Genomic DNA, 15,451 nt, shown 5'->3' on the forward strand with positions numbered 1-15,451 from the left:
AGAATGTAACTCTGACAAGGTAAACCAAAACCAAACACTACTGAAATATTCCAACTCTTGCATTTCAATGTAATAAATCCAAAATGAACTTTGAAAAATCAAGAAAATGTAACTGTGACACGGTAAACCACAACCAAACACTACTGAAATATTCCAACTCTTGCATTTCAAAGAAAGAAATTCAAAATGAACTTTGAAAAATTAAGGGAATGTGACTATGAAAAAGTAAACCACAACCAAACACTGCTGAAATATTCCAACTCTTGCATGTCAACGAAAGAAATTCAAAATAAACTATGAAAAATAAAGTTAATGTAACTGTGACCGGGTAAACTACAGCAATAAACTACTGAAATATTCCAACTCTTGCATTTCAACTAAAAACATTCAAAATTAACTTTGAAAAATAAAGATAATGTAACTGTTACAAGGTAAACCACAACAACGCACTACTGAAATATTCCAACACTTGCATTTCAATGTAAGAAATTCAAAGTCAACTTTGAAAAAAAAAGAATATGTAAGTTTGAAAAGATAAACCACAAACAATCACTACTTAAATATTCCAACTCTTGCATTTCAATGAAAGAAATTCAAAATGAACTTTGAAAAATAATGAAAATGTAACTGTGACAAGGTAAACCACAACCGCACACTACTGAAATATTCCAACTCTTGCATTTCAACGAAATAAATTCGAAATGAGCTTTGAAAACTCAAGAAAATGTAACTGTGACAAGGTAAACCACAACCAAACACTACTGAAATATTCCAACTCTTGCATTTCAGAGAAAGAAATTCAAAATTAACATTTAAAAATCAATATAATGTAACTGTGACAAGGTAAACCACAACCACAATCTAGTGAATTATTCCTTCACTTGCTATAAAGTGTTTTATAATCGAAATGCACTATGAAGAATCATGAAAATGCAGCTATGATAAGGTATAACACCACCATTCGCAATTGATTTAGTTCACATAAAGATCTTAAGAGAAAAAAAATCAAAATGTAGAAAGTCATTACATTGAAATGGAAGTTTGACAAGGTAAACCACTATCAAACACTAGTGAAATATTCCAACTCTTGCATTTCAACGAAAGAAATTCAAAATGAACTTTGAAAAATCAAGAAAATGTAAGTGTGACAAGTTAAACCACAACCAAACACTACTAAAATATTCCAACTCTTGCATTTCAACGAAAGAAATTCAAAATGAACTTTGAAAAATCAAGAAAATGTAAGTTTGACAAGGTAAACCACAACCAAACGCTACTGAAATATTCCAACTCTTGCGTTTCAACGAAAGAAATTCAAATGAACTTTGAAAAATAAAGAAAATATAACTGTGACAAGGTAAACCACAACCAAACACACTGAAATATTCCAACTCTTGCATTTAAACTAAAGAAATTCAACATGAACTTTTAAAAATCAAGAAAATGTAACTGTGACACGGTAAACTACTACCAAACACTACTGAAATATTCCAACACTTGCATTTCAACGAAAGAAATTCAAAATGAACTTTGCAAAATCAAGAAAATGTAACTGTGACAAGGTAAACCACTACCAAACACTACTAAAATATTCCAACTCTTGCAATTCAACGAAAGAAATTCAAAATGTTATTTGATAAATTAAGGAAGTTTAACTGTGTCAAGGTAAACCACATTAAAAAAGTACTGAAAAATTCTAACTATGGCATGTCACGGAACGAAATTCAAATGAACATTGTAAAATCCAGAAAATGTAACTGTGACAAGGTAAACCACAACCAAACACTACTGAAATATTCCAACATTTGCTTTTCAACGAAAGAAATTCAAAATGAACTTTGAAAAATCAAGAAAATGTAACTGTGACAAGGTAAACCACAACCAAACACTGCTGAAACATTCCAACTCTTGCATTTCAACGAATGAAATTCAAAATGAACTTTGAAAAATCAGACCTTTGGAGGGGGGAGGGGCCGGGGGAGGGGGTCGTTCTGTGTCTCAATGCACAAAAAAAGTATAAAAAATGGGGGAGGGAAGGGGAGGGGAGGGGGAGGGGGAGGAGGAGGAGAGAGGAGGAGGAGGGGGAGGAGGAGGAGGAGGAGGATGGGGAGGAGGGGGAGGAGGGGAGGGGAGGGGGAGGAGGGGAGGGGAGGGGGAGGAGGAGGGAGGAGATGGAGGGAGAGGGGCCCCTTTGGGGGGCCAAAGGGGGAGGGGCCCTTTGGGCCCCGGGGGGGGGGGTGTTCTGGGGGAACCTTGAGGGCCGGGGGGCCCTTTTGGGAGCCCAGTGGACCTTTGAGGACCGGTGGCTTCCTTCGGGGTTGGGGTAGAGGGATTGGAACCCTTTGGGGTTGGGGTAGAGGACCTCACAACACTTTTAAAATCGAACTTGTGTATTATAACGACCACATAGTTTTACCTTCAAATTCTCTCCTAAAATCTCTTCAAAAATCATATTTTAAAATGTCTCTAACTGTTTTGCCGAAATAATTCCATAAAATGACTAAAACGGTTTCGCCCAAATAATCCCTAAACGTAATTTCAGCGTGTTCCTTTTGTTTGGCATCCCTGTGCTTTCACTTTGTCCCGGAGACAATTCTCTTTGGGAATGCATTAATTAACTTGACGTCATCTGTCAGACATTCCCTGGAAACAATTTGATTAATGACTGACAGCACAGGTGTTCCCCGGAAACTCATATCATTTGGCTCGAACATTAACAAGAAGGGAGTGAAAAAGCTCCTGTTTTACCATTCTCACTGACAAAGACTATAAAAACATCAAATAAATTGACCAACACACATAACCGTCCATGAAAACAGACATAAATTTGACAAAGTTCCTATTTTTTCATTCTCACTGATAAAAACCATGAAAAAAGACATAAATGTGAGAAAGTTTCTGCTTTTTCAAATTCTCACTGACAAAAACCATAAATCATCCATAACCATCCATGAAAAACATCAAATAAATTGACCAACACACATAACCATCCAAGAAAACAACCATCAATGTGAGAATATTCATGGTTTTTCAAGTGAGAAAATTCCTGTTTTTTCACTCTCACTGACAAAGACCATAAAACCATCAAATAAATCGACCAACACACATAACCATCCATGAAAACAGACATAAATGTGACAAAGTTCCTGTTTTTTCATTCTAACTGACAAAAACCATAAAAGCATACAAAAATGTGACAAAGTTCCTGTTTTTCAAATTCTCACTGACAAAAAACCATTAATCATCGATAATTTGATGTTGACAACCATGAAAAACATCAAATAAATTGACCAACACACATAACCATCCATGATAACATACATAAAAGTGAGAAAATTCATGGTTTTTCAAGTGAGAAAATTCCTGTTTTTTCATTCTCAGTGAGAAAACCATAAACCACGTGGTTCGTCCCGGAGTAGCACCCCCCTTTCTACTACTGTTAATAATTATGCAACAACCACATTATTAAAATTAAGCATAAACTTTCCAACTAAATGCTTAGTTTAAAAAATATAACTTAATTTGGCCAAAGACATTTATATTGATCGTCAGAAATGATATTTTGTATCAATTTTACATTTTAAAAATACGGAGCCCCTCTAGTGGGTAGATTTTCTCCGTTTCTTGCTTGGTTTACAGACTAAATAGATCACTTCATCGTCACACTGCCTGCAATGTACATTATCCAGTCACTGAACAAAGAAGCGGAACTAAAGCAGTTGTTCGAGTAGTCCACGGCTGTTCCTTTCGCCAATAGTGAGCTTGTATCATGTCCTTAGCTTTGATAGCGTCGATTAATGTTTTTATATTGTCCTTAATTGACACAAAGTCGATAGAAGTTATATAGACTAGGAAATAAAAATCTGAAGCAGCTTCTAAAAATTTTCACGGCTCAAACTGGTATAAATAACTCCATCAATCACATCAAATCACACATTGGTTTCACCAATGTGTGATCTATTTTCCACAGAGAATGAGGATCCCTGTTTTGGAATATGAAAAGTGTAGACCGACTCTAAAGGAGGGGCCACAGGAACATCCACCAAAAGGTATTTGACTGGGAAAGGTCGAGTAATTTTTGATATTTCGTTCCCATATTCATCTTTTTCCTTGTAAAAAACATCGGGGACGTATTGGTTCTTTTCAGAGTCCCTTAAATATCCTAATTCGGGGGCGTCTTTTGTGGGGATGATTACGTTATCTCTTGCTAATGACATGCACTGATTAGAGACCTGGTAATATATATATATATATATATATATATATATATATATATATATATATATATATATATATATATATATATATATATATATATATATATATATATATATATATATATATGCTTACCTTCATTTAAGTTTTTGTTTCCTAAGTATTATGAAAATGCCTTTTGAAATATACAGCACCGAACACGGGCACGGGAATGTAAAAAATTTCGAAATTTTTTTTCTGCAAATGCTTCTAAAACGGTTTTAAAATCTATTTTCCTTGTGTCTTCACTTTTAATCAACATAATTGCTTAACAATTTAGTCTATCCTAATTATTGTTGATATCAGGTAGTTTTTTTATTGGTTTTAGCCTGGAAAATGACCTTTCTTCAGATGCAACGGTTACTGGAATTGTTAAGAACATTTCACAATTTCGAAAATCAATTGTTCATTTTGATGGCAGCACGGGGCCCCTTCAAACACGAGGCCCGATTGGGCCCACTCGGTCCAATCGCCCTTTATCGGGCCCTGTGGTCAGGAGTTAATTATTTACCATACAATTCAAAAACCTTAAAAGAAAGTTTGAAGCTTAGTAGATAAGAAACTCTCACGTTTCTCTATGTAATTAACAATCAGGAAAAAGCCTATGGCTTTTTCTTATTTCATATAGTAAGAGTAAGTAAGTAAAGTAAGTATGACGGCGCTAGACCCTTAAGGTCCACACCAGTGGTGCTGATCTCCGTTTCGTGGCCCTTCAGCCAGGAAGTGCAATGGGGGGCTGGGGGCCAGTCATCCTGTGCTTTCGCACACCCTTCCTGCTTATCTCCCCCAAATTTCTTCAGGTACCCATTTAGAGCCGGGTCGACCCCCCCCCCCCAATATAGTAAGAGACGACCTTAAGAGACAAAAAAATTGAATTTTTCAGTTTTTACGTCACGTCACTTATTACGTCATATATGGTTATTAGTATACAATTGATGTTATAAATCGGACTTGCTTCAAAAATTAAATATCTTTGAAAAGACTGCAGTATGAAAAGACATCCAAAATGCAGTTTTTTTGTATAAAGTGACTCTATTTGAATTTTTTGTTTTTTTAATTAAAAAGGCACTAGAACTTTTAATTTCCGTTCGAATGAGTCTTCTCGTGACATTCTAGGACCATTGGGTCGATACAATCCCTCCTGGGAAAAAGAAAAACAAAGAAATAAATAAACACGCAACCGTGATCTTTCTTCTGGCAAAAAATTCAAAATTCCTAATTTTTGCAGAGAGGAACTTGAAACCTCTACAGTAAGGTTCTCTGATACGTTGAATCTGACGGTGTGATTTTTATTAGGGTTCTATGACTTTTAGGGGTTATTTCCCCCTTTTTCAAAAATAAGGTACATTTTCTCAGGCTCGTAAATTTTTATGGGTAGTCTAATGGGGGGGGGGGGGGTTGATATGCGCCAATTCACATGGGGGGATTTTATTTTGTATTTTCAAATGGGGATTTTATACTTCTATGATTGAGGCAATATAAACTTTATACCAGAGTTTGTGGGGGAACTTCATGCGACGGGGGATTAAAACAGTGGGTCAATCGGGGAGCGTATGTTAATGGCCATGCTGAGTCGAAATCAGATTACTAGAAGTCAGGTTCCCAAGAGAGCAGTTGGAGACACAAGGACTAATTATCTTGAGAAATACTAACATGAAGAGATAAAATTAAGAAAGTAATGTATTTATTTTTACTCACATTAGCAATACAAAGCTAGATCAGGAATATAAAATTATCTACACTTCAATTTACTGTCATAGGCACTTTGATAAAATTATACACTGAGATGTGTGTAATGCAACATAGGTCTATTAGTGATGTCAAATAAATTGTCAGAAGTTATTAATAGCTAAATCATTGGTTCACTTACATAAGTCTGGTCAAGAACTATCAGAAAACTCCTCTAGACTGCTCTAGACTGGCTCCAAATTGCCAAGTCCTAACTAACTATACTATCCAATTTCGCCAGAGGTTACATTAAGTTGTTGCTAAAAAGTATGTTATATTGGACCTATTGGTCAAATAGTGTGTCCTATATTCTTATTGGACAGGGAATACACCAATTGGCTGCTTCAACTTTCATACGATTTATAGCCGAACAAAGTACGACGAACAAAGTATTACTTTTGTAAATTTATTGCTAACAGTATGTCACTTAGTTTCCAGATGGCTTATAATTTATCACGGTGAAATTTGTTGTGGGACAGTACAACTTAGTTACATTGGAATATCTAACTCTTAACTTAGTTTCAGGACAATGTAACCAGATTACACGAAAATACTTTGTATTTCTTGTGGCTATTTTTTTGTCCAATAAATTGTACCTTCTCTTGACAGTTTGGGGATTCAAGCTCCTAAGTTTAAACTACATTGTTGGTCGCCTGTCGCGTAATATTTGGTCACACTGATATTTATTGCATGTTTTTGTGACACAAAGATGGATTTATTTATTGCTACTACATTTGCTGTGGGAAAGATTATACAAAGTTTATTCAATCAAGATACATTTGTTTGCTACTTTTTAAATTGCACGATCAAGCCTCACTCGATCTGTGGGTTACTTGAATTTTTAGGTTCATATTTTGGGTGATTCTATTTTACATGGGTAACTTTAATTTGGAAGATTTGAGGTTTTGAATTTTGATCCCGTTACTGTAGGACTAAACTTGACGAAACTTAAATATTGAAAATCAGTATAAAAATCTAATTCTTTGGATGTATCTATTGGTATCAAAATTACGTTTTTTAGAGTTTCGGTTACTGTTGAGCCGGGTCGCTCTTACTATACAGTTCGTTACCACGAACTGTTTGATAAACAGCTCTCAATGATGTTTTAGTACCTCGATAACTTCGGAGTTACTTTTAGCTTTCAGTTACTATAATGTTAAAAATAACACTTGCTACTAAAGTTTTATAGAAAAAGGCAGTTTTTCGTAAAAAATTGATTCTTGTAATTATTTATATCTTATATTATCATCTTGTCGAAACATAAGCGTGTACAAATATTGCATTCATTTATTACGGCATATATGGTTATTACTGTGGCTACTGTAGAATGGTCAAGAGTCTCCGATGGTAGAATGGTAAGCATAGCTTGTACATTAAAATGTAGTGTTTTTTTTTTGTAAAAAGCGATACTAGTTGCCCTCCAATTTTTTGGTCACTTAAAAAGGGCACTAGAACTTTTAATTCCAGTTCAAATGAGCCCTCTCGCGACATTCTAGGAACACTGGGTCGAAATGAATTACCCCTTGAAAAAAAGGCAAATAAAAAGGCATCCGTGATCTTTCTTCTCGCAAAAAATACAAATTCTACATTTTTGCAGATAGGAGCTTGAAACCTATATAATAAGGTTTTCTGATACGCTGAATCTGATAGTGTCATTTTCATTAAGATTCTATGACTTTTGAGATGTGTTTCCCCTTTTTTTCGAAAATAAGGCAAATTTTCTCAGGCTCGTAAATTTTGGTGGGTAGGACTAAACTTGACGAAACTCAAATATTTAAAATCAACATAAAAATCCAGCTCTTGTGATGGATCTATTGGTATCAAAATTCCGTTTTTTAGAGTTTCGGTTACTATTGAGTCGGGTCGCTCGTACCATACAGTTCGTTACCACTAACTGTTTGATAAACAGCTCTCTATGATGTTTTAGTACCCGATACCTTCGGAATTACTATTAGCTTTCAGTTATTATAATTTTAAAAATAACACTTGCTACAAAAGTTTTTTTTAGAAAAGGCAGTTATAGTTATTATTGTGGCTACTGCAGAATGGTCAGGAGTCTCCGATGGTAGAATGGTAAGCATAGCTTGTATATTAAAATGTATTTTTTTTTTTTGTAAAAAGTGATACTAGTTGCCGTCCAATTTTTTTGGTCACTTAAGAAGGCAACTGGAACATTCAATTTCCGTTCAAATGAGCCCTCTCGCGACATTCTAGGACCACTGGGTCAATACGATTACCCCTTGAAAAAACGCAAATAAACACGCATCCGTGATCTTTCTTCTGGCAAAAAATACAAAATTCCATATTTTTGCAGTTAGGAGCTTGAAATCTCTACAATAAGGTTCTCTGATTATGATTCTATGACTTTTAGGAGGTATTTCACTTTTTTTCGAAAATAAGTCAAATTTCTCAGGCTCGTAATTTTTGATGGGTACGACTAAACTTGATGAAACTTCTATACTTAAAATCAGCATAAAAATTCAATTATTTTGTTGTATCTATTGGTATCAATATTCCGTTTTTTAGAGTTTCGGTTACTATTGAGCCGGGTCGTTCGTTACGACGAACTGTTAGATCAAGTAGTAGTAGCGTGCTATTAATTACTTCAAACACAGCCCTCCCAGGATTTCTATCACAGCCCTCTGACGTCACGTCATCCCTAGGAAAAAAAGCATTGTATTTCTACCGCAGCCCTCTGACGTCGCGCTATACACCCCTATGTTTTCAAGCGCATATTTTGTTACGACACACACCTGTGTATTCCAAGCGGAGCCCTGTTACATCCCGCGACACACCATCGCCTTTAAAGGGTCAGATAAGAGGAGCTACCAACCCCTCAAGCCGTCAAACCTACGCAATGCAGTCACGACACACCCCTTTTGACTCCAATGGCGTCACACAACGTAGCCCCTTTCAAACGGACAGGTCTAATATGCTTAACGCAATTTATGTAACCCTATCTCAGGTACCAATGTGGGAGTCCCCGCTTATAACGTAACGAGAGCGCACACCTTACGAAATGATTGTGCAACACTGTCACGTAATACTTTTTTTGCCATTTTATTTTTCACCCGAAACGTGCAACGTTTTTTTTCTTTCTTTAACTTAATGGCGGCACACACTTTATGTAAGGTCACATAATGATTGCGCAACCATCACTGTCAGATAATTTTTCACCCGAAACCCTCAACACATTTTTTCCTCCTTTTAACTTAATGGCATTTTATTTTTCACCCGAAACGCTCAACAGATTTTTCCTTTCTTTAGTTTTTTTTTATTGTTCTTGACCCCGCCAGGACTTGAAAGGTCAATTTCCTTCCATTAAAACTGCACCTTATTCAACTCGTCCATGAAGCCCTTTCCATTATTCCGTTCCAAGAAATACTTTCAGTGAATAACGCAACCCCCTTGACGTCGCAGGTGTAAATTTTTCGCCCGAAACGCTCAATACATTTTTTCTTTCTTTAGCTGTTTCTCTTTCCTATAGTTCTTGACCCCGCCAGGACTCGAAAGGTCAATTTCCTTCCATTAGAACTACACCTTAATCAACTCGTCTATGAAACCCTTTCCAATATTCCGTTCCAAGAAATACTTTCAGTAAATAACACAACTCCCTTGACGGTGCACGTGTTACTTAGCAAGCGACATTGTTTTTCCATGCACCTATCCTGGAGGAACTGATCGAAGCAGGGGTCTGCCCCAAATTACCCCAAAACATTCTGCTGGGAAAATTTTTTCCGGGATTCGAAGAGAACGTGCTTCCGATTAACGTCCAGGATCTTCCCGAAGCGGAAATAAAAAGAAGCCTTTGTGGCGACACAATCTCAAGCCCAACAGAGATCATCAAGAAATCATAGTTGTCCCAGCTCAGAACCAGAGTTCCATAAAGCGCCGATTGTGGTTCTGCATGACTCTGACCCCTGCAACATGTCATCAGTGACAAAACCGTAGTATTTTTTAAAATCAGGACCAACGATCCCTCAGACAGAAGTTACTACCCTGCCTCATTTGTCTGCCACAGATTCGTCTGGCCCCAACAAAAAGGGACTGATTTCAGAAACAACAACAAACGCTGGAAATCTGGGTTTTGACCAGGATAGACCGTAACGTATCAACCTGCAGTGAACGCCAGACAAGCAGATCTGGAGCACTTTCTCAGCTCCAAGAAAACGATCCAGCTTTGAATTTTGTAGGGGAGAAAGCATTGCATGAATTCGATGGCTCTCTTCCTCAGCAATTTTTATTCCAAGACAGAATTTATTACCGACTTTGGATTGATCATCTTGGTAGAACAAACAAGCAGTTTATTGTCCCCAGTGAGTATAGATCACAAATTATCAAGATAGGTCATGACAAAGTGATGGCTGGTCATTTAGGCAAGGCTCGGACCACTGACTCCATTCTACGTCGTTTTTGGTGGCCCAGAGTCTACAAGGACATCGGTAGTTACATCAAGTCATGCACAGCTTGTCAAATGACGGCCAGGCGCAAACCAAAGGAAAAGGTACCCCTTAGGCCTCTTCCCAACATAACTAAGCCATTGTCACGAATCGCCATGGACATAGTAAGACCTCTACCTAAAAGCTCCACAGGTCATCGGTGGCTTCTAGTAAATACTGGCTACGGATCTAGATATCCTGAAGCAATACCACTGCGGTCAACAAAATCACCCGTTATTGCAGATGAAGATAACAAGTTTGTCTCGCGTAATGGAATTCCCGACGAAATCTTGACAGATCAAGGAACTCAGTTCCTGTCTTCTGTCTTAAAGAAGTTGTACCAGTTACTGAATATAAAGCTCCATACCACCCGGAGACGGATGGACAAACTGAAAGGTTCAGCAGGACTCTAATATCCATGCGTCGCAAATACGTAGGGTCATCAACTAACGACTGGCACAAATTTATACCATTCTTACTATTTGCATATCGAAAAACAACTCATCCGTGTCTGGGGTATAGCCAATTCGAGGTACTATACGGACAGAATCCTCGCGGGGCCCTGGACCAAATGCAAGAAGAATGGGAAGACAAGACGGGGTAAGACCCAATCATTATTGCTGAATATATTCGACAGATGCGCGTAGGAAAATCCAAAATCTGTGATTTTGCCCCAGAAAAAAAAGCAACTGAAGCAGAAAAAATGACGCGGTACTACGACCGAGAAACGAAGCCAAGGACCTGATCCATCGGTGACCAAGTGCTACTTTTATCACCAAAAGAAAATAACAAACTCAATGTCCGTTGGCAAGGACCATTGAAGGTGCTCCGTATTATATCTCTAGTTGACTACGAAATAGAGCTTGGAGGCTCAAGGAAAAAGAAAGCAATCTATCACATCAACCTCCTAAGAAAGTTTGAGGAAAGAGATGAGAAAGATAGCAATGATTTTTTCGTCGCAACAGTTGATGAAGAAGAAGAAAACACAGTTGCCATTCAAAACTATGAAAGAGAGGGATATGAAGTAATGCCGGACATAGACCCTGCCGTGCTGCACGAGACAAGGGAAGAAATCCTAAACATTATTATGGCCCAGAAGGAAGTTCTGTCAACGAGTCTCGGGACTACAAACATAAGACATGAAATTCACACTGGATCCCACCATCCTATTCGAATTCCACCGTATCGTGTGCCACAGTCTTAGAGGGAAGTGCTGAAGCAAGAAATGGAAAAAATGTTACAAGATGGCGTTATCGAACCTTCACAAAGTCAATGGTTATCCCCTGTAGTTCTCGTGAAAAAAAGGGAGGCGAATAGAGGTTTTGCATTGACTATAGGCAAGTAAATGACGCAACTTTATTCGACACCTATCCCATGCCGCACATGGATCAAATATTGGGAAACTTCCGAACTGCCCGGTACTTCTCGATTATAGACTGCCGAAAAGGATACTGGCAAATCAAGATGGCAAGTAGTTCGGTCGAGATAACTGCATTCTCGACTCCATTTGGTCATTACCAGTTCCGCATAATTCCATTTGGGTTGAAAGGCACACCCACCACTTTTCAGCAGATGATCGATGAAGTATTGAGAGAATACCCACATGCTCGAGCATACTTTGATGACATAATCGTTTTTAGTGACACTTTAGCAGAGCACCTGATACACCTGAGCGAAGTATTAGAACGTCTGAACAAGGCGAACCTAAAAATCAATACCAGGAAGAGCAGGTTTGGTTATACCGAAATAGAATATTTGGGACACACCGTTGGGGAAGTTACGATCAGTCCAGTACTGAATAAAGTACAAGCAATCCAAGCATTTCAGTTCACAGAAACAAAGAAAGCACTGAGAACCTTCCTTGGAATGACCAATTATTATTCTCAGTTCATCAAGAGGTAGGCCAGACTCACAAGGGAACTCAGTGCACTAACCAGGAAACACGTACCTGACATTTTACCATGGGAGCCTGAACACCAAGTCTTGGTCGAAGAACTTACATGCAGACTTACATCATACCCAGTTTTGTATCCTCCTGACTTTTCCAAGACTTTCTTCTTGCAAACAGATACTTTTGACCTTGCAATTGGAGCCACGCTGTCCAGTCCTTCAGTGATGGAGAGCATCCAATTTGTTACCTGTCGAAAAAACTGCTTGACAGAGAGACTCGATATGCGACGATCGAGAAAAAATGTCTTGCAGTGGTTTGAGCCCTCTCACGAGTCCGCTACTACCTATATGGGCAATATTTTGAGGTAGTAACGGACCACAATCCCCTGGCATTGCAAAAATCTAAGAGAGGCAGTAACAATCGCCTTGAAAGATGGGGTCTGTCTCTTCAAGAATATAGTTTCACAATCAGTGCAAGACCAGGGAAATTAAATGCAAACGCAGTCACCCTCTTGCACCTATAAGCAGCAGGCGTTCGCTCTGTATATATATATGTGTTAATATTATTCTTTTTTTAAATATCAGACGATGCAGAAATCATCATTTTGGAAGACGATGACATTCAGATAGACGAGACGTTTGTGAAGCTTGCCAGCATGGCCGAGAATATTTTGTCAATGAAGAACTTTGAGAACTCGAACCAATCGAAGAGTCAGTCCCAAGCGAAGAAGCATCCAGCTCCACCGAAGAACTCCGACCGGTCTTATCAACCACGAATCAGGCTATCAAGAGCCAAATTCAGTGGGAAACTTCCGACCCAAAACCTGGAACTAAGGTACAGATCATACCTATGAAGCCAAAGAGGAAACGTCCAGAGGCAGATGTACATAGGAAACTGCGCAAGTCCATCAGTCCATCCTGCTCCTACTTTACCAACTGTAGCGACAAATGGAATGGTTTTCACGGATAACCATGGCAAGAGAATAATAATCCCACAGGGAATAAAGCTATCCAGTGACATGCTCCCCATGTTCAACATAACCAAACCTTTCAAGCTCTTCCAACTCCGAGGAAATGGAGGAACTGTTATGTACCAATTTTAACCTCTAATGGCTCATGTGACCTTTTTCACGGCATGACGTCACAGAAGAGTGCACGCCGAGTGAAGAGAATGAATCACTAGCATATAAGCAAATGTCTGTAAATATTTTGTTAGTTGAATTCTGTCTTCTGATTAAATGGCTTAAAATAATTCCTTTTAATACTTAAAGTATATTTCTCAGTAATGTATGCTGCATTTCAACCAATTATTGCTCAGCTCAATATCACTTCTGAGCTCGTACAGTTTGTTCTATTTGGAAATTCTTAGGCAATATTTGAGAGAAAAACACAAATTGAAACGGTTTTAAAATCAGAGTAAGCTTGTCAGCATATTTTGAAAATTATTAAAGATGGCACAATCTTTTGTCAAAATTGTATGCTTTATTCTTAATTGTATATCAAAGGCTAAATGAAGATATGTTGAGTCTCTATAAGTAATGAAAGTTGCTTTCAGACTCACAGTCGTAAATTTTGCAAGATGATTCCTTTAAAGTTTCTTTATAAAAAATTCGCTGCGGGATTACTAGCGACTTGTTACCGTACTAACCGACTAACATTATCCATTAGTAAGGAGTTAGAGCACATTTTTCAATTCGAACTAACAACTTAAGTATGTCACTATGATCTAATCTGCAAATTAGGAAACTTCCCTATTGCGTATGATAAGGTAAAATAATGTATGTATGATATCTTGGAACCATATTTATGTAGGCTATTTACAGAAACTAGCGTTAGGGAGTAAGAACATATTTTAGAACTTAAAATAACAATTTGAATATGTCGATATGGTCTGATCTGCAAATTTGAAAATTTCCCTCTCAGCAATAATGAGAGTAAAAACATGCCCCCTCCCCTTATGACGAGAAAAGCAAAAGTAAGATCGAAGCCAAAGATAGATTAAAATTGTCTATCGTACGCAAAAAACACTTCCAAAATTAAGTTGTGTCTTATGCCAGTGTGCGATAAGTGCTAGTCCAATTTTTTTTTTTTTTTTTTTTTTTTTTTTTTTTATTCATTCTTTTAGATAGCAACCGTAGCACTAAAAAATGAACGCAAAATTATGGTACTTTTACAATTACAAAGAAAAAAACAGGGGTCGCTTGTTAAATGCATTAACAAAATAGGGCACGAGGGGGCTTGCAAATCAGTTTGTACACCATTTGACGGGTTGTAATTTATTCCTAAGCCTGGTAAGTCTGGTAATTGATGCAGAAGAGGGGAAGAATTTTTTTAATTATGTGTCCAGTTTAATTAGAATTTATTCTTGACTACCACAGCTTGTATCAATAAAATAATTATGATTCTCTACTAAGTTTTAAGCATTATGCTTTATCACCCAGAATTGTTTATACTTCGAGATCGTGCTATGGACTTGATTTGTTTGATGTTATTTAGTCTCGGTCATTTTTGATTTTCCAGAAGTTAAAGTAATATATATATATATATATATATATATATATATATATTATATAATTGTATATATATATATATATATACATATATATAAATGCAGCATCGAATACTGACATAATACCCAAAAGGTCTCTGTGAGCCTTTATGCTTAAAGGCTGATTTCGAGACAAATTGGGTTCCTTTTTTTATGCATTTCTGAAAAATTTCAGTTTTTTTCTCACAAGGACCTAGCCTGAGTCTGTGTATATAAAGAACTACAACTAGACTAAAATAAAACATGTTTACTACAAGTTAGTCACGGCAGCTTACAAACACAAACTTAACAGCACTTTCGACAAATATTTTGTGTGTGAAACAATAGCACCGCAAATAATTTAAGTTAAAAACTTCAAACGAAACACTTCAACATTTTCAGACTTTTTGAAGTGTGGACTAGATATTAGAGCTGAAGGCAGCTGCTGTCATGGAGTTTTCTTCATCATCAACATTGGGAGGCGACTGTCGACGGAAAACATATAGAGAATAGAACATCATACTGCAAATAAAAAATAGATAATAATAATAATATATGCCACCGTTTTAGGCACACGCAATCTGACAAAATATTAACAGATGAAACAAAACGA

The 15,451-nt window shown here is 37.2% G+C and overlaps 2 protein-coding genes across 6 annotated transcripts in view; one reads left to right on the plus strand and one right to left on the minus strand.

The window, feature by feature from the left end:
- Positions 1 to 15,451, plus strand: part of LOC148948464 (uncharacterized) — a 195,862-nt gene that overhangs the window by 171,917 nt on the left and 8,494 nt on the right. The window lies entirely within an intron of this gene.
- LOC148948466 (solute carrier family 40 member 1-like) overlaps positions 15,102 to 15,451 on the minus strand; it is a 126,922-nt gene continuing 126,572 nt past the window's right edge. For all 5 annotated transcript variants that reach the window (XM_089093936.1, XM_089093938.1, XM_089093937.1 and 2 more), the window contains one exon: positions 15,102 to 15,360. In XM_089093936.1, coding sequence (XP_088950062.1) covers positions 15,258 to 15,360 — 103 coding nt within the window. In that variant the 3' untranslated portion in view covers positions 15,102 to 15,257. The remainder of the gene's footprint in view (positions 15,361 to 15,451) is intronic.

Source organism: Artemia sp. Qi Xiang Cuo, chromosome 9 (assembly GCF_049724085.1).
Source record: "Artemia sp. Qi Xiang Cuo chromosome 9, ASM4972408v1, whole genome shotgun sequence".
NCBI classification, from domain to species: domain Eukaryota; kingdom Metazoa; phylum Arthropoda; class Branchiopoda; order Anostraca; family Artemiidae; genus Artemia; species Artemia sp. Qi Xiang Cuo.